The following is a 19024-nucleotide window of genomic DNA, read 5'->3' as shown; positions in this document are numbered from 1 at the left end:
AAAAGAATCTATTAGGTGGATTTTCATGAGCACCAGTCACTGTTAGTTTTCATTTCTGTTTCCGAAGAACCACCTTTGTATGCCCTTGTCCCTTTGTAAAAGAAGACAGAAGAAAAGTCTCTTTCTTTGTCCGTCTTTTTATCCCTTTCTTGCAGTGCACCCGACAGTATGTAAGGCACTAGGAATCAAATAGCTGGGACTTCTGCCCTGGAGGAACCAAACTAGATGCAGTTATAAAGAATCACTGGATAGAGGTGGAGTCACTTAGATGAGGTGGTTGAGAAGGCTCCCTCACAGAGTGGCATTAAGGCCAAGACCTAAATGAGACAGAGCCAGCCTTGTACGCACTGGGGTGATCACTTCTCAAGTTCTAAATGGAATGGAATTAAGAGCAGTAACCCCCTATTGGGGGGCTTGGTGAAGACTCTGAATTAACTCTATCCAGATGTTTATGTAGATTATGGCTTGAGCTCTCACCAGCTGGGGTTGGCCTGCTGCTTAGGTAGGTTAGATTGGTGTTCTCTCCATTGCATTTGGTTGCTGATATTTTTTTAAAATGCCATTTTCTAATAAGTCAATAGAGCTTCATAAACCAACATCTTTCCTGTTTAGTTTTCTTCTTACTTACCCAATGTCCCATATTATGATCAATTCTTACCTCATCATGGGCAGCAGTGTTTTATAAAATATATTGAATATAGCCTATGTGCCATTGCTTCCTTTCAGAAAGACTTTCTCAAGTCTTTATATCTCCCAGCCAAATAGACATCATCACATTCTTCAGTGATGCTATTTCCAGTTAGTTCCTTCTTTAAAGCTTTTCAAATGTCTGTCAGATTGTATCTTATTTTCAGTATTTAGTGAGAATGTTTTGGTTGACCTTCAAATAAAAATCTTAGGCAAGCCTCTTGTTCTCATACCAGTGTAGAAAACAGTGTGTCTTTGTTATCTAAGGAAGATATTTCATCCCTTTGCTGTGCAAGCGTTCAGGACAACCTTTTTAAAGGTGGGTTTTAACTCTGACAAGCCCATGGGCTGAGCTGGTCTGTGCACTGCACCATTGTTGCTAGCAGAATGATCAGTGTGGTTGGAAGGTGAGCACCGTTGCCCATGCCCACTCCAGAGAGGGATTTTCTGTTAAGGGTGAGTGTAAACGCTGGAGGAGGAGAGCTCCTGGAGGGGCCAGATGTGCTTTTCAGTGGGAACTCTCATAGGCTCCATTAAGCTTTACTTATTCTTACTTACTTAATGCTCCCAACTCTGTGAGAGATGGGAATGCTCCTCCAATTTTAGAGAGGAGGAAAGTGAGACACCCAGGGAGGTCAAGTAACTTCCCCAGGTCACTTGGTGGGGCTGGGATGCCTCTCAATCTTTCACTCTGCAGACTTTTCCCACTGTTTTACAGAGCCTTTTCCTCAGTACTCTTCCATTTTGTTGTCATGGGATTATAGATGATAATCCCTTTAATAAGATGAAAAGAAAATGAAGGCAGTGATGTGGCCCGTTATGGGTAGTGGAATCAGTTTTGCAGATTTACCTAATGAGAAAAGTCTTTTCCTTTGAAAAAAAATTTTTTTTTTTTTGGCGTAGTTTTGCTCTTGTTGCCTAGATTGAAGTGCAATGGCGCAATCTCGGCTCACTGCAACCTCCACCTCCCAGGTTCAAGCGATTCTTCTGCCTCAGCCTCCTGAGTAGCTGGTATCACAGGCACCCGCCATCATGCCCGGCTAATTTTTTGTATTTTTATTAAAGACTGGGTTTCATCACGTTGGCCAGGTTGGTCTCGAACTCCTGACCTTAGGTGATCCACCCGCGTCAGCCTCCCAAAGTGCTGGGATTACAGGCGTGAGCCATCACGCCCTGCCTGAAAAGTCTTGAGATCACATTTTATAATAAAATCTGACAAGTAGTGTTGTACATTTTAAAGAATTAGTTTTTTTAATGTCTTCTCTTTCATATTTTTATAGGGCCATATGCACCTATTTATGTTGGTAAATTCATTCTTTTTGTAGATTTAAGTTAATGGAGGCCAACGAGATAAGGTTATACATTAAGTCTTGTAAACTGTATTTCAAGGGGATGAAAATATTTTAATTTGCAAAGTTAATTATAGAAGAATAAGATTAGAATATATATTTTATGGGGGCAGGGATCCTGTCTGTTTTGTTTGCTATTCTGTCCTTAGGGCCTAGTATACACTGCCATGTAGGGAGTAGGTGCTCAAGTGAGTTAATGAACAAATTTCACTAAGGTTCTCTTCTTTTGATTCTTCTCTCTTATTCATGTATTCTTGATGTACTCCTCTTCCTTCACCATCTCCAAGTCCTCTTTTTACATTACTCTACTTTCTAATGTTTCTTTGGTAGTATCATCTATGTCCAGGAAGTAGTCATATCTTAATTTAGCTATTTAAATGAGCACAAGTTTATTTAGAGAAAATGTTATAAAATAATATAAAGGTGTTCTGGGACTTAGGATACTAAGTGTTAGTACCAGCTTTTGCTATTAATAGAGGTGTGAGATTGAGCAGGTAATTTAACCTGTTGGTGCTTCATTTTCCTCTTATTGTAAGGGGGCTGGTCTATATTAGAGGTTAGTTGGTCTAGATTAGAGGTTAAAAATTCAAGTGCCTTATAGGAGTCAGGCAGGTAATAAAAATGAGTGAAATGAACTGTAAGGAGTCACAGGCTGAGGGACTTCTTGCTAACCATTAATGAGAGTTTGGAGTTATGAATGAGTTTGATAAAAGACAAATACTTTATCTTAGCCTAATAGTTCTTAAAGTTGGCTACGCTTGAGAATTACCTGGGGGGTATTTTAAAAAACACTGATGCCAGCCTGGGCAACATAGGGAGATCCTGTCTCTACAAAAAATAAAATAAAATAAATTAGCCGGGCATGGTGGTACAGGCCTGCTGTCCAAGCTACTCGGGTAGCTGAGGTGGGAGGATTGCATGAGCTCAGGAAGCCGAAGCTGTAGCTTGCCATGATCATGCCACTGCACTCCAGCCTCAGTGACAGAGTGAGATCCTGTCTCAAAAAAAACAAAAAAAAAAAAACAAAAAAACCCAGCTACCAAAACTGACACCCACATCCTGATCTCAGAGATCTGATATACTTTTAAAATACCAAGCTTCCCAGGTACTTCTAATGAGTAGCTAGATTTTCAGTGATTAATTGTACTCTAAGATGTTTTCCAAACCTGACTTTTTGAAACAAGAGAAGGACCAAGGGTGGCATCAACTTTCAGATAAATAAACAGGTCTTTCTCCTTTATTTGTGGTAATCTTTACTGAAAGTAATTGTTGTGAATGATCACCGAGACAATATCAGATTCCAAGTTGTCATCAAAGAGAGTTTACATTGTGCTCATTATACTAAGGAGTCAGTGTTTATCATAGGACATTTTGTCCCTGTTTTCACTTATCCAGTACTTTCACTTTGTTTCCCACTACATTTGTGATCATATTGGATGATTTCTACTATATTCTCTGAGTGATGGTGGTCACAGCTTTCTCTGGGGTTAGGTTTCAGTGTGTGCATATTCAGTTTTGATATAGGCCAGTCTTTGTTAAGATGCCCCTTCTAGGAATGCATTTTCATTAAAATTGGAGACTCCCTACCCTAACAAATGCCAGAAAGCATTCTCATATGTTTTAGAATGATTTCTGTAATACAAATTGAGAAAAAGAGAACTTTTTGTTAACTGGGAATATTTTCAAATCTGTGTTTAACTGTACCCTGATATTTTGGAAGAATTAATTTTGTCCTATTCAGAATGAGATCACCTAGCTTATCTCTTTTCTATGTTTTTTTTCTTCCCACTTCTATCAGTGTTTGCTTTCACAACCAAAGTTCTGGGCCATTCAGACATCAGCCTTGATCCTCCGGACAAAACTGGAGAAAGGAAGTACACGCCGAGTGGAACGGGCAATGAGGCAGACACAGGTAAGAATTAATGTGGCAATTTGTGTGCTTCTTCCAACTCTCTATTGCTATCAATAAGCATACATGTTTGCTATGAATGAAAGAATGAAATGGCTTACATTTCACTCAAATAATTTGTTACTGTTTAGAGAATAAGTTCTATAATTTAACTTCTTGGTTCCAAAGCCCAGCTCTGTGACTTAGCAGCTCTGTGAACTCGGTATTTAACCTCTCCAAACCTCATTTTCATCATCTGTAAAAGAGGTTAATAATAATAACAGCACTTAGGCTGGGCGCGGTGGCTCACGCCTGTGATCCCACCACTTTGGGAGGCCAAGGCAGGTGGATCATGAGGTGAGGAGTTCGAGACCAGCCTGGCCAACATGGCGAAACCCCGTCTCTACTAAAAATACAAAAATTAGCCAGGCGTGGTGGTGGGTGCCTGTAATCCCAGCCACTCGGGAGGCTGAGGCAGGAGAATCGCTTGAACCCTGGAGGCAAAGGTCGCAGTGAGCCGAGATCGTGCCATTGCACTCCAGTCTGGGCAACAAGAGCAAGACTCCGTCTCAAATAATAATAATAATAATAATGGCACTTACAGGTTTATGGTGAGCATTAAAAGAGACAATATAAGAATTAATAAATAAAGATATGCAGCCCCATAGGTATGGGTTGTATAAAGAAGTAAAATTCATCCTGATGCAAAAAATATTCACTAATGAACTAACCACATGTAAGATTAATCCATATTCAGGTACCGTTCTTCATTTAATGCTAATGTTTATTCCTATCCAGTGAGTCAATAGCATTTAGTCTCTCTTACACATTTTCTCTTAAACTATCCATGATGCAAATTTATTACCAAGAAAAATGGAAAATCTTACAATAGATGTAGGATTTCGTAACGTCAATGTCTTAGTCTGTTTGTGCTGCTACAACAATATACCTGAGACTAGGTAATTTATAAAGTACTGAAATTCATGTTCTCATAGTTGTAAAGGCTGGAAAGTCTAAGATCAAGGTGCTGGCAGATTCAGTGTCTGGTAAAGCCTCATTGCTCATGGATGGCACTGTCTAGGTGTTCTTATATGACAGAAGAGTGGAAGAGAGTGAACCCATCCTTTTACACCATTTTATAAGGGCCAAAGTCCTGCTTATGAGGGCTCTGCCCTCAGGACTTAATAATTTCCTAAACATCCTACTGCCTAATACTTTCATATTGGCCATTAAGTTTCAACATATATATTTTGGAGGACACATTCGGACTATGGTAATTAATGAAAGTGATTTTTTTTTTTTACTTTTTTTTGACACAGGGTCTTACTCTGTTGCCCAGGTTGGAGTGCAGTGGCACAATCTGGGCTCGCTGCAACCTCTACCTCTGGGGTTCGAGCAATTCTTATGCCTCAGCCTTCTGAGTAGCTGGGATTACAGGCGTACACCACCGTGCCCGGCTAATTTTTGTATTTTTAGTAGAGATGGAGGTTTCACCATGTTGGTTAGGCTGGTCTTGAACTCCTGGCCTCCAGTGATCTGCCCGCCTCTGCCTCCCAAAGTGCTAGGATTACAGGCGTGAGCCGCTGTGCCCGGCCAAAAATTTATTTTTATTTTATAAAAATTTCAAACCTACGTAAAAGTCATAAGAACAGTACGAAGAATTCCCATATAGCCTTCACCGTGAGATCCTGTTTAGGCTTTATCAACTTGTCCTCATAACGTCCTTTGTAGCACAGGGATCCAAGCCTGGCATTTCACTGTCATGTCCTCTCAGGCTCCTTTATTCCAGAAAAATTCCTAGTCCTTTTTTGACCTTGATGGGTTTGATGCTTTTGAAGATTATGGGCTAGTTATTTTGGAGACTGCCCTTCAGTTTGAGTTTGTCTGATGTTTCCTCATGATTTGATTCAGGTCATAGAATTTTGGCTGTCATATTGTAGAAATGATGTAGTACTCTTCTTCCCTCAGGTGGTACGTGATGTTCACTTATCCTGTCACTGGGGATGTTATTTGATCATTCAGTAAGCTTGTGTTTGTGAGATTTCTCCCCGAGTAAAGTTACTCTACTCTTTTCCCATTGTAATTAATAAACATTTTCAGGAAGTGATATAGTTTGAGTATTTGTCCCCTCCGTATCTCTTGTTGAAATGTGATTCCCATTGTTGGAGATGGGGCCTGGTTGGGGGTGTTGGGGTCACGGGAGGCAGCAGACCCCTCATGAATATCCTAGTGCCCTCCCCACAGTAATAAGTGACTTGTCCCTCTGTTAGTTCATGTGAGAGCTTGTTTGAGAGAGCCTGGCTTCTCTTTTGTTTCCTTTCTTGCCATGTGATCCACTTGCTTCCCTTCCCTTCTGCCATGACTATAAGCTTCCTGAGGCTTCATCAGTAGCTGAGGTACATGCTTGTACAGCCTGCAGAACCATGAGCCAAATAAACATCTTTTCTTTATAAATTACCAAGCCTCAGGTATTCCTTTACAGCAACACAAAACAGATTAACACAGGGAGTTACTCTGAGACCATCTGGTTTGTCATCTAACTTTCACCCATAGGTTTTAGCATTTGTTCTTTTCTTTTTACATTTTTATTTATTTATTTTTTATTTGCCACTATACTAACGAGGAGGTTTTAGCATTTTAAAAAAATGTATGTATTTATTCACTTATTTCTTCTTAGAGACAGGGTCTTGCTCTGTTGCGTTGGTTGGAGTGCAGTGGTGTGATCATTGCTCTCTGCAGCCTTTGCCTCCTGTGCTCCAGTATTCCTCCTGTCTCAGCCCTCAGCCTTACCACTAGTTAGGGCTACAGGTGCATGCAACTGTTCCTGGATAGTTTTTTAATTCGTCATACAAGGTCTCACTATGTTGTCCAGGCTGGTCTCGAACTCCTGACCTCCAGCAATCCTCCTGCCTCGGCCTCCCAAAGTGCTTGGATTATAGGCGGGAGCCACCTACTATTTATTGATGTATCTTCTCTGCATAAGTTAGCATTATATATTGCCAAGTGGTAATTTTCTAATTCCATGATTATTTAATAATTTTTAAAATTGGTATTCTACTGTAAGGAAGAGCTTTCTCTTCTCATTTATGTTTCCATGTATTTATTTACTTGATTGTGGACTTATGGATTCCTGTTTTATTTTATGGGGTGTAATCTTACATTATCATTCCTTATTTACCTTACTTTTTTTTTTTTTTTTTTTTGAGACAGTCTTGCTTCGTCACCCAGACTGGAGTGCTATGACATGATCTCGGCTCACTGCAACCTCTGCTCCCTGGGTTCAAACGATTCTCCTGCCTCAGCCTCCTGAGTAGCTGGGATTACAGGCATGTGCCACCATGCCTTGCTAATTTTTGTATTTTTAGTAGAGACGGGGTTTCACCATGTTGGCCAGGCTGGTCTCGAACTCCTGACCTCAAGTTATCTGCCCACCTCAGCCTCCCAAAATGTTGAGATTACAGGCATGAGTCACTGCGCCCGGCCTATCTTATTCTTAATTTATTATTGTGACAAAATTTTAGCCCATTTGAATAAGTATTAATCATATTATTTGTTGCTGTATTAAAAATAAATCCACAGACAGAATGTTATGATAAAAACAGAAGTGGGTTTTCTCTGTCAGAGAATGCTAATTTTAGAACCTCAATATCCATTCTCCCTGCTCCCTTGCCTTTTAGTTTTTGAGACAGAGTGTTACTCTTGTCGCCCAGGCTGGAGTGCAGTGGTGCAATCTTGGCTCACTGCAACCTCCGCCTCCCAGGTTCAAGCGATTCTCATGCCTCAGCCTCCTGAGTAGCTGGAATTACATGCACGCGCCACCATGCCCAGCTAATTTTGTATTTTTAGTAGAGACAGGGTTTCACCATGTTGGCCAGGCTGGTCTTGAACTCCTGACCTCAGGTGATCCACCTGCCTCGACCTCTCAAAGTGTTGGATTACAGGCGTGAGCCACTGCGCCTGGCCCCCTTCTTTATTTTAGTAATAGAACCTCCTGAATTTTATCCAGGCGCATGACTTCCTGTCCTCTTTTGCAGGTTGGAGAGGCCAGGTGACTAAGTTGTGAACAGTAGGATGTGGATGAAGTGATATGTACCACTTCTGGGTCATACCCTTAAAAGGGAATGTGCGCTGTCCTGGCACTTTGTCCCTTCCCATTGGCTGGGAAATCAGGAGAACTGGGCCGCCAGCTTAGACCAGAGATGTTTTGAAGGTGGCTGAGCCCTTTTAGCAGTTCTGAGCCATTCATTGTTTTAGTCTATTTTCTGCTGTGATAACAGGGTACCACAGACTGGGTAATTTATAAAGAAAAGAAATTTGTTTCTTACAGTTCTGGAGACTTGGGAAGCCCAAGAGCATGGTGTCAGGATGTGATGAGGGTCATCCCCTGGCAGAAGGGTAGAAGGCAAAAGGAAGTCTATGTAAGAGAGAGAGCTCCCTTTTATAACAAAGCCACTTCCATGGTAATTAACCCACTCCCATGGTAACAGCATTAATCCATTCATGAGGGTAGAGCCCCCACCTCCCACCACTGTTGCATTGGGCACCAAGTTGCCAACACGTGAACTTTTAGAGGACACATTCAAACTATAGCACTGTTGCATTTGTAAATGAAAGAGAAACAGAATTCTGTCTTGCTCAAGTCTACTTTTTGATCTTTTTGTTATAGCAGTTTAGTCTATATCCTAATTAATATTCCCTTATTCCAAAGTTTAAAAAAAAACTAATGAAGTATATTTTATTAATTTCTAGAACTAAAAATATTTCTGATGGCCACCTCACTAAGTTTAGGGTGCTCTATTGATGCTTCTTAGAAATACAAATATTATTCCTTAGGTTTTATATATTCCATAGCTCTGTCCACTGAGAGGGCCTAGAAGCATTTACAGCTCAGTAGCAACCAGCACATCTAGTGCCAGATTTTATTTTTTAAGTATCATTCTTCAACAAAGGGTAGCAGAGCTCCTTGGATAGATGGCTGGTTTTAGGATTGGGGCAGCTGGGGCAGGGAAAATGATGAACCTGGAACATCTTGTAGTGCCAGGAAGTAAGGTAGTACTTAACAAAAAAAAAAAAAAAAAGAAATGAGGTATGTCAAAAGGACACAGTAGCTAATCTAAAGAGAACCCAGTGGTCAAAGCTAGAACAATTTGAGCAGCAAATTAAATAGTACAGTTGACCCTTGAACAACACTGCTTTGAACTGTACAGGTTCGCTTATATATGGGTTTTCTTCTGCCTCTGCCATCCATGAGACAGCAAGACCAATTCCTCCTTTTGCTTCTCCTCCTCAGCCTACTCGATGTTAAGACATTAAGGAGGAAGACCTTTATGGTGATCTACTTCCAGTTAATGAATAGTAAATATATTTTCTCTTTTTTTTCCTAATAGCGTTTTCTTTTCTCTACCTTTTTTTTTTTTTTTTTTTTTTTAATGAGATGGAGTCTCATTCTGTTGCCCAGGCTGGAGTACAGTGGCACAATCTTGGCTCACTACATCCTCCGCCTCCTGGGTTCAAGCGATTCTCTTGCCTCAACCTTCTTAGTAGCTGGGACTACAGGCGTGCGCCACCACAACCAGCTAATTTTTGTATTTTTAGTAGAGACATATTTACCATATTGGTCAGGCTGGTCTTGAACTCCTGACCTCATGATCCACCTGCCTCAGCCTCCCAAAGTGCTGGGATTACAGGTGTGAGCCACTGCGCCCGGCCTCTTTTTTTATTTTTCTAGCTTACTTTATTGTAAGAATGCAGTATATTAAGCTTGTCCAACCCACCTTACTTTGTTGTTGTTGTTGTGTTTTGTTGTTTTAGGCTTTTAGCAGCCTGAAACCATGTTTTTTTAGTTTCTGTCTCTAATGATAAGTGGAAAAGGGGGATGAGGAAGGGGCTTTCTCCTGGCTTAACCAGAAATAGAAACTGAGAACCCATGACTCTATCTGCTCCCTTGGATACCCCTGTTGGGTATATAATACATATAACATACAAAATATGTGTTAATTGGCTATTTATGTTATCAGTAATGCTTCCAGTCAAGAGTAGACTATTAGTTAAGTTTTTAGGGAGTCAAAAGTCATATGCTGATTTGTGACTGCATAGGGGGGTTGGCATCCCAAACCCCACATTGTTCAAGAGTCAACTGTATTTGATTATAACTCAAAGTATAAGATAAATATACATGAGTCCATATTGTTGTAAATGAATGATAAACATTGATGAATGATAAATTTTGGATAAATGGAGGAGAGGGGACAAATCTTCCTTACAGTAGAATTCTAAATAATTTATGTAAATATATACCCCTCCAAGAGGCAGAGATTAATACCCCTTAACTGTGAGCTGGACTTAATGACTCACTTCCAAAATACGGAGTATGGAAAGGGAAAGATGTCAGTTTTACAGTGGAAAAAACTAGCAAACACTACCATAACCTTGTGATTATGGTTAATATCACTGGTGATAAAACTGTTGATACAGGTTCAGTCTTCCTTATCTGAAGTGCTTGGGACCAGAAATGTTTTGGATTTTGGATTGTTTTCAGACTTTGAATTGTTTGCATATACATAATGAGATATTTTGGGGATGGGACCCAAATCTAAACACAAAATTCATGTTACTAGGGTACAACACCTGTTGAAAAGAAATAGAAAGAAGCAGAAGAAAATGTCAATCCGAGGTGTTGGCTCAGTAGAGCCTACAGTATTCCCCACTTTGCTGTCTCCTTGGGCTGAAATGGCTGGACCTGTCCTCTGCCTTCTCTTCCCTATCACTGGATATGGGCGGCCTCAGGGGCATGACCTCAGGCTAGGTGCTCTGTAGCTGAGGTGATGCTGAAAAAGCTGATAGTCCGAGGCAGTCTGTTGTCCCCACTCCCACAGCTGGGCCCCACCGTGTAGAGCAAAGAGGGAAGGTGAAGATGTAGTTGATTAGCATCTTCAATTATGGTGGATTATACCATTGTTTTAAAGTTTATTAAAAATTCAGTTTACACTAAAACTGTAAAATGTTGAAATGGCTAAAATATAGTTTATTTAAGGAAATACACATAATACTTTTTTTACGTTATGGAAAAAGTTTAAGTGTCTGTTGTTGTTAAAGCTTCAGCCTTCTTTTTTTGTTTGTTTGTATTTGAGATAGGAGGTCTCGCTCTGTCACCCACTCTGGAGTGCGGTGGCATGATCTCGGCTCACTGAAACCTCTGTGTCTTGAGTTCAAGTGATTCTCCCATCTCAGCCTCCCGAGTAGCTGGGACTATAGGCATGCACCACCGGCTTAATTTTTTGTATTTTTAGTTGGGTTGGGGTTTCGCCATGTTGGTCAGGCTAGTTTTGGCCTTCTTAATAGAAATAGTGCTAGACTACATTCACTTATTGATGAAGGACATACTGACCTAGAAATAATTTGCCTTTTAGCCATTTCTTTCAGTAACTTTGGCAAATAAAATAACTAGGTCAGCATTCATTTTTCTTTTATAGCAGCAAATTAAACTAAAAAAGTGAATCTTTTATGTGTTTATAAGTATATAGCTTTTTTTTTTTTTTTTTTTTCTGAGACGGAGTCTTGCTCTGTTACCCAGGCTAGAGTGCAGTGGCGTGATCTCAGCTTGCTGCAACCTCTGCCCACCCAGGTTCAACCAATTCTCCTACCTCAGCCTCCCGAGTAGCTTGGATTACAGGCACATGCCACCACGCCTGGCTAATTTTGGTATTTTTAGTAGAGACGGGTGTCACCATGTTGGCCAGGCTGGTGTTGAACTCCTGACCTCAAGTGATCTGCCTGCCTCAGCCTCCGAAAGTGCTGGGATTACAGACGTGAGCCACCACGCCCAGCCTGTGTATACCTTTTCAGTTCTAAACCTGCATTTGTGAAGATTATGTTTTTAGATATCAAATAACAAGAATGTGTTTTGAGTGGGAAACATAGATTTAAAAGAAGGCTGGGAGCAGTTGCTCACATCTGTAATCCTAGCACTTTGGGAGGCCAAGGCAGGTGGATCACTTGAGGTTGGGAGTTCAAAACCATCCTGGCCAACAAGGTGAGACCCCCCCATCTCTACTAAAAATACAAAACAATTAGCTAGGCATGGTGGTGGGTGCCTGTAATCTCTGCTACTTGAGAGGCTGAGGCAGAAGAATGGCTTGAACCCAGGAGGCAGAGGTTGCAGTGAGCCGAGATTGTGCCACTGCACTCCAGCCTGGGTGACAGACCAAGACTCTGTCTCAAAAAAAAAAAAAAAAAAGAAGAAGAGAAGAGCCAAATCACTGTGCTCTGGCATTTTACCTTTGCATTGGCCTTACTATATTTGGGGTTCGTTCATTTTGCCATTCAAATGCTGCATTATCAAGAGAGTTGCGTAGTCCACTACCTGTAGAACAGAATTAGAGAGTTACTTCTGCCTCCGCAGGGTAGTACTGTAGAAAATTCTCTTTACTTCCCCAACGCAGAAATCTTGGAAATTAGTCAGATCATGTGACAGGATGAATGCACAATTTGTCTAAGTTTCTGTCAATGTTGAGGCATTTAGCTCATAATCTGAACTTCTGCCAATTCCCCTGATTCAGAACTTGGTATTACTTTGTTTGTTGAAGTTACTGCATCCCTGAGGAATAAGAGGAAAATGATTTTAAAATTACATGTATATATTAAGACAGTGTTGTGTTTTTTAAATTGTTTTAGTTTCTATGAAAATCTGTTCCCTTCCACAGCAGTGTAAAGTGATAAAATGGTAAACTTAAAACTTGAGGAAAAGGCTGGGTGCGGTGGCTCATGCCTGTAATCCCAGCACTTTGGGAGGCTGAGGCGGGTGGATCACCTGAGGTCAGGAGTTCAAGACTAGCCTGGCCAAAATGGTGAAACCTTGTCTCTACTAAAAATACAAAAATTAACTGGGCGTGGTGGCAGGCACCTGTAATCCCAGCTACTCAGGAAGCTGAGGCAGGAGAATTGCTTGAACCCATGATGTGGAGTTTGCGGTGAGCCGAGATTGTGCCACTGCACTCCAGCCTGGTGACAGAGTGAGACTCTGTCTCAAAAAGAAGAAAAAAAGACTTGAGGAAAATAAGCTAGAAAGGACCCCCTTAGGAAAAAGTTTAATCTTGTTCTATTATGTGTTGAGGAAATGCAGGTGTGATGAAGTCAGGTAACCTTGCCCCAGTTTGTCTGGCTAGTTAGTGACAGTCTGGACTACACAGACTTACATGGTTGCAGGCAGTTACACTGAAGGCTTCAACGGCAAGTCCTAAGGAATGGCAGATTTGGAAGAGATCTGTAAGTGAGACGTGCCAAACTTGAAAAGAAAATGTTTAATCACAACTAAAGGTAAATAAATCATGATTATAAGATCCACAGAAGAAGAAGGAACTCCAAGTCGAGGACAATCTATTAAAAACACCCTGTCTTCTGAAATTATTTCAGGCCGCAATTTTTTATTGCATGTTCAAGGCAGTGGTGATGTTAGTGACAATGAAGAAAATATTGTTTATGGAAACTATTTTAATGGCTATGATTCAGAAGCTGCTTGAAATAAAATAAGATTATATTCTTCAGTAATCATTTACACCCTGCTTTTCTACCAGTGGAGTATAAAATAGTGTTCTCTATCATCATTCCGCCTTTCCTTCCCCATCTGATCTAAATTCTTTTTTTTTCTTTTTTTCTTTTTTTAAATGAGGCAGAGTCTCACTTTGTCACCCAGGCTGGAGTGCAATGGCATGATCTCGGGACTGCGATCTCCACCTCCTGGGCTCACCTGATTCTCCTGCCTTAGCCTCCCAACTACAGGTGTGTGTCACCACGTCTGCCAATTTTTGTATTTTTTATAGAGACAAGGTTTCACCACATTACCCAGGCTGGTCTTGAACTCCTGGGCTTAAGCTATTCACCTTCCTTCGCCTCCCACAGTGTTGGGATTACAGGCATGAGACACTGCACCCAGCCTTAAATTCTTATTTTCAACATTTTATCAGAAGATCACATCCTTTTCTTTTATATGCTGTGGTTTATGTGCATCTCCCAAAGTTGATGTGGTGGAAACTTAATCCCCAATGCAAAAGTATTGAGAGATGGCACCTTTAAGAGGTGATTAGGTCATTAATGGATTAATGCCAGTATTTCAGGGGTTAAGTTCCTGATAAAAGAATGAGTTTGGCTTCCTTCCCTCTCTCTCTCTTGCTCTCACTCTCCCTCTTGTGCCTCTGCCATGGGATGATGCAGCAAGAGGTCTTTTCCAGATGCTGGCCCTTCCATCTTAGACTTCCCCGTCTCCAGAACTATAAGAAATAAAATCTCTGCTCGTCATAGGTGACCCAATCCTAATATTCTGTTACAGCAACACAAAGGGGCTAAAACATTTTATAATCCAAATGTGAAGCAAATTAATGGAAACTACATATATTCAAAGGGACCACCTTATTTATGTCCAAAACAAAACATTTTTGAAAAAAAAATTGTGCAAACCAAATTTGTCATTGTCTTCTTTCATATCAAACTCCTTTCACTTGGTGTTAGATAAACTTAGTTCAGTCTTTGGAGATCAATGTTAGATTGTTTTATGTTTATTACTGAAATAATCTTGATAATGAATTTTAATTACTTGGTTACCTCTTACACCTGTTAATTTAAGTCATGAAGTTCTGTCCCTGTCCAAGCCGTTGTGCCTCTGAAGATATTTGTCCAACAGGAATATTTTTCTTCTTCCTTGGATTTCCGGGAGGACATTGCATTGAATTGGAAATTTGAGATTATTGCAGTTTTCTGTCCCTGAAGTCTGTTTATACTGCAATTTGACTTTCTTAACTGTGTTAATTAAGTCAGATTTCACAATTTTTAAATGACTTTTTTCCTAGAATATTTGTTCTTTTTTTTGACTTTTAACTTAGGCTCAGGGGTACATGTGCAAGTTTGTTAGGTAGGTAAATTGTGTGTCTCAGGGTTTTGGTGTACAGATTATTTCGTCACTCAGGTAATAAGCATAGTACCTGATAAGTAATTTTTCAATTCTTAGCTCCTTCCACTCTCCACCCTCAAGTAGGCCTCAATGTCTGTTGTTCCCTTCTTTGTATCCATGTGTATCCAACATTTAGCTCCCAATTATAAGTGAGAGTATGCACTATTTGGTTTTCTGTCCCTGCATTAGTTTGCTTAAGTTAATGGCCTCTGGCTCCATCTTTGTTGCTGCAAAGAACATAATCTTGTTCTTTTTTAGGGTTGCGTAGTATTCCATGGTGTATATGCAGCACCCCCCCCCGCCCCCGCCTTTTTTTTTTTGAGATGGAGTCTCGCTCTGTCGCCCAGGCTGGAGTGCAGTGGTGCGATCTCGGCTCACTGAAAGCTCCACCTCCTGGGTTCACACCATTCTCCTGCCTCAGTCTCCCGAGTATCTGGCACTACAGGCGTCTGCCACCATGCCTGGCTAATTTTTTGTATTTTTAGTAGAGGCAGGGTTTCACCATGTTAGCCAGGATGGTCTCGATCTCCTGACCTTGTGATCTGCTTACCTCGGCCTCCCAAAGTGCTGGGATTACAGGCGTGAGCCACTGCACCTGGCCAGGCCTACCCCATTTTCTTTATTTAGTCTACTGTTGATGGGAATTTAGGTTGAGTCCATGCCTTTGCTATTGTGAATAGTGCTGTAATGAACATACACACACATGTGTCTTTATGGTAGACTGATTTATAATCCTTTGGGTATATAAACAGTAATGAGATTGCTGAGTCTAATGGTAGTTTTGTTTTAAGTTCTTTGAGAAATTGCCAAGCTGCTTTCCACAATGGCTGAACTAATTTACATTCCCATCAACGGTATATAAGTGTTCCCTTTTTTCCACAACCTCTTTAGCATGTTATTTTGTGACTTTTTAATACCCATTCTGACTATTGTGAGATGGTATCTCATTGTAGTTTTGATTTATATTTCTCCAGTGATTAGTGATGTTAAGCATTTTTTTCATATGCTTGTTGGCTGTGCATATGTCTTCTTTTGAAAAGTGACTGTTCATGTCCTTTGCCCACTTTTTAATGGGGTTGTTTTTTGTTTTTTGTTTAAGTTCCTTATAGATTATGGATATCAGACCTTTGTTGGATGCATTTGCAAATATTTTCTCTCATTTTGTAGGTTGTCTCTTTATTCTGTTGATTGTTTTGTTGTGCAAAAGCTCTTTTGTTTAATTTGGTTCCATTTGTCAATTTTTGTTTTTGTTGAAATTGCTTTTGGCATCTTCATCATGGAATCTTTGCCAGTCCCTACATTGAGAATAGTACTTTCTAGGTTATCTTCCAGGGATTTTATAGTTTTTGGTTTTACATTTAAGTCTTTAATCCATCTTGAGTTGATTTTTGCATATGGGGTAAGAAAGGGGTCCAGTTTCAGTCTTCTGCATGTGGTTAGCCAGTTATCCCAGCACCATTTATTGAATAAGGAGTCCTTTCCCCATTGTTTGTTTTTGTCAACTTTCTCAAAGATCACATGTTGTAGGTGTGTGGCTTTGTTCCTGGGCTCTCTATTCTGTTCCATTGGTCTGTGTGTCTGTTTTTTGTACCAGTACCATGCTATTTTGGTTTCTGTGGCCTTGTGGTACAGTTTGAAGTATGATAATGTGATTCCTCCAGCGTTAGAACATCTGTTCTTGATACTGTGTAGTTGCATGCATGCTTTGAAGGAGTGGGGATTTTTATCATCGTTAATTATGGAGGGAGGAAGACCCAAAATACCATGTTTGTTACCATTGTGGAGATTATTGCTCCTGTGTGGGCCGAAACATTTCTCTTTAAAGTTGGTAGTCCTTTCTTTATATGGCACTCATGACCTATCTCATTAATTCTAGTAATGATTAAGGGCATGTCATAATGAAACCCTTGATTGGAGGAATATTAGTCGCAGTAATGTACTGTCAGGATTTGTTACACTGAGGCTTGTACTTGTGTTTGAATAATTTGAGAAAGAGGTCCTTTATGTTTTTTTTTTTTTTTTTAATATTGATGGAATTACCACACTCTGCAGGAATTAGATGTAACACCTGGACCAAGTCCACGGTCAGTAGTAGTGAAGTGTGTTTTGTTTTTTTAAACTATGTCACTGTTCTTAATTGTTTTAATTATATAAATGATACTGCTCATTATAAAAATATAAGCAATATAGAAGTGGAAAGTAAAAAACAACAGCTTTCTTTTCCTCTTGCTTGCCTTTCAGTCTCAACAGTTTGTACCTTCTAAACCTCTTTCTATGCGTAAACATAAATATACTTTGACATAAGTGGGATCATCCAGTCTTCATTGCTTTAAACCTTTTTCCCTCTAAACATAACAGCTTGGTCAGCTCTGCATGCCAGTACTTGTGAATCTAGCTCATTCATTCCAGCAGCCATATGTCACTCTTTTAAATAGAAGTGCTACAACTTACTTAACCAATCCTCTATTTTTTAAAGTGTCCTTTAATTAATATTTTATTTTTAAACTGCATATTACAAATTTTAGTACTGCATATAATAAAAAAATTAGTTCACTCAGGAGGATTTTAAATGAAAGATATAAATTCTTCCCCAATTCTGAGTTCATTTTTAGCCATTTCTTTTTTAGTTGTTATTCTAGTGGTTTCCATTATAACTTTAAATATTTACATTTCTTTAATACTTCTATCTCTTGATTTGTCAACTTTTTAGATAGAATCTGTTGATTCCACACTATGACTAAGGAAGAAATCAGCACACTTTTCATCTCCTCTTCCATTTTTATGTTATTTTTCAATTGTTGGGGATTGTTACTCTATATTCTATTGGGTAATTTTTATCATGTATGTTTGTTCTATATATTTTTTTTCTTTCAGAGACAGGGTCTTGCTCTGTTTTCCAGGCTGGAGTGCAGTGGTACAAACATGGCTCACTGTGCAGCCTTGACCTCTTGGACTCAAGTGATCCTCCCACCTCAGCCTCCTCAGTAGCTAGGACCATAGACACCCACCACCATGCCAGGCTAATTTTTAAGTTTTTTGTAGAGGCAGAGTCTTGCCATGTTGCCCAAGCTGGCCTCAGACTTCTAGGCTCAAGCAGTCCTCCAGCCTTAACCTCCCAAAGTTTTGGGGTTACAAGTGTGAGCCACTACACCTGGCTCAGATTTTTTTTTAATTTTTTTTTTTTTTGAGACAATCTTACTCTGTCACTCAGGCTGGAGTGCAGTGGCATGATCACAGCTCACTACAATCTTGAACTCTTGGGCTCAAGTGATCCTCCTGTTTCAGCCCCCCACGCCCAACTAATTTGTAATTTTTTTTTTGAGACAGGGTCCTACTACATTGCCCAGTCTGATCTTAAACTTCTGACCTCAAGTGATACTCCCACCTCAGCCTCCCAAAGTGCTGGGATTACACGCATGAGCCACTGTGTCTGGCCTATATGTTGATTTTTTTAAAACTTCAACCCAATCTTACAGCATTGTAATGATGATGCTGTGAGTGTACTGATTATTGATTATACACCAAATGGTGTGATTGGACCCATGGAGAAGGAAATGCAGTGCTCCGTGTCTAAGTGTTTGCCACTTGAAGGAAGCTGTCACAAGAATCAAGGTCCAGGGGATTCTCCACTGATTTCTTTTTTGCTCTTTGCTGTAGGTCATGGTCAGCTACCACTGCTTCTTTCCTGTTAGTTATTATCTTTCTTGTTTCCTTTTTTGTTTTTTTGTATTACCTCATTGTGTAACTTTTTCACATGAAGAACAAATGTAGTTAAATTTGCATCTTTGTGAAAAGTATTTTTCCATCATAATTCAGTAGTTTGGGTGTATAGAATTCTAGTTGCAAAATCATTTTTCTTCAGGACTTTAAATGAAGTCATTACCTTAATATCATCTGTCATCCAAGTTTGCTAATGAGTATGGCAGTCTGATTTTTGTCTTGTTTTAAGTTCTTTCTGTTCTTCTTGTTTTGAAATTTTTTAGAATTTTCTCTTTATTTTTGGAATTCTGGATGTATCTAAATTTGACCATGGGCTCTGGAGTCATACAGCCTGGTTTCCGATCCCAGCGCTACCATATATTATACCTGCTTATACCTTGGACAAGCTACTGAACCTCTCTATGCCTCAGTTGCCTCACATAAATAATGGAATAAGTA

The 19024-nt window shown here is 39.9% G+C and overlaps 1 protein-coding gene across 1 annotated transcript in view; it reads left to right on the top strand.

The window, feature by feature from the left end:
• The window catches only part of TTC27 (tetratricopeptide repeat domain 27), a 194919-nt gene that overhangs the window by 73012 nt on the left and 102883 nt on the right, over positions 1-19024 (top strand). Inside the window, exon 10 of the mRNA XM_004029080.3 lies at positions 3835-3948. Coding sequence (XP_004029129.3) covers positions 3835-3948 — 114 coding nt within the window. The remainder of the gene's footprint in view (positions 1-3834; positions 3949-19024) is intronic.

Source organism: Gorilla gorilla, chromosome 12 (assembly GCF_029281585.2).
Source record: "Gorilla gorilla gorilla isolate KB3781 chromosome 12, NHGRI_mGorGor1-v2.1_pri, whole genome shotgun sequence".
NCBI classification, from domain to species: domain Eukaryota; kingdom Metazoa; phylum Chordata; class Mammalia; order Primates; family Hominidae; genus Gorilla; species Gorilla gorilla.
This window is presented reverse-complemented; position numbering and strand designations above follow the sequence as displayed.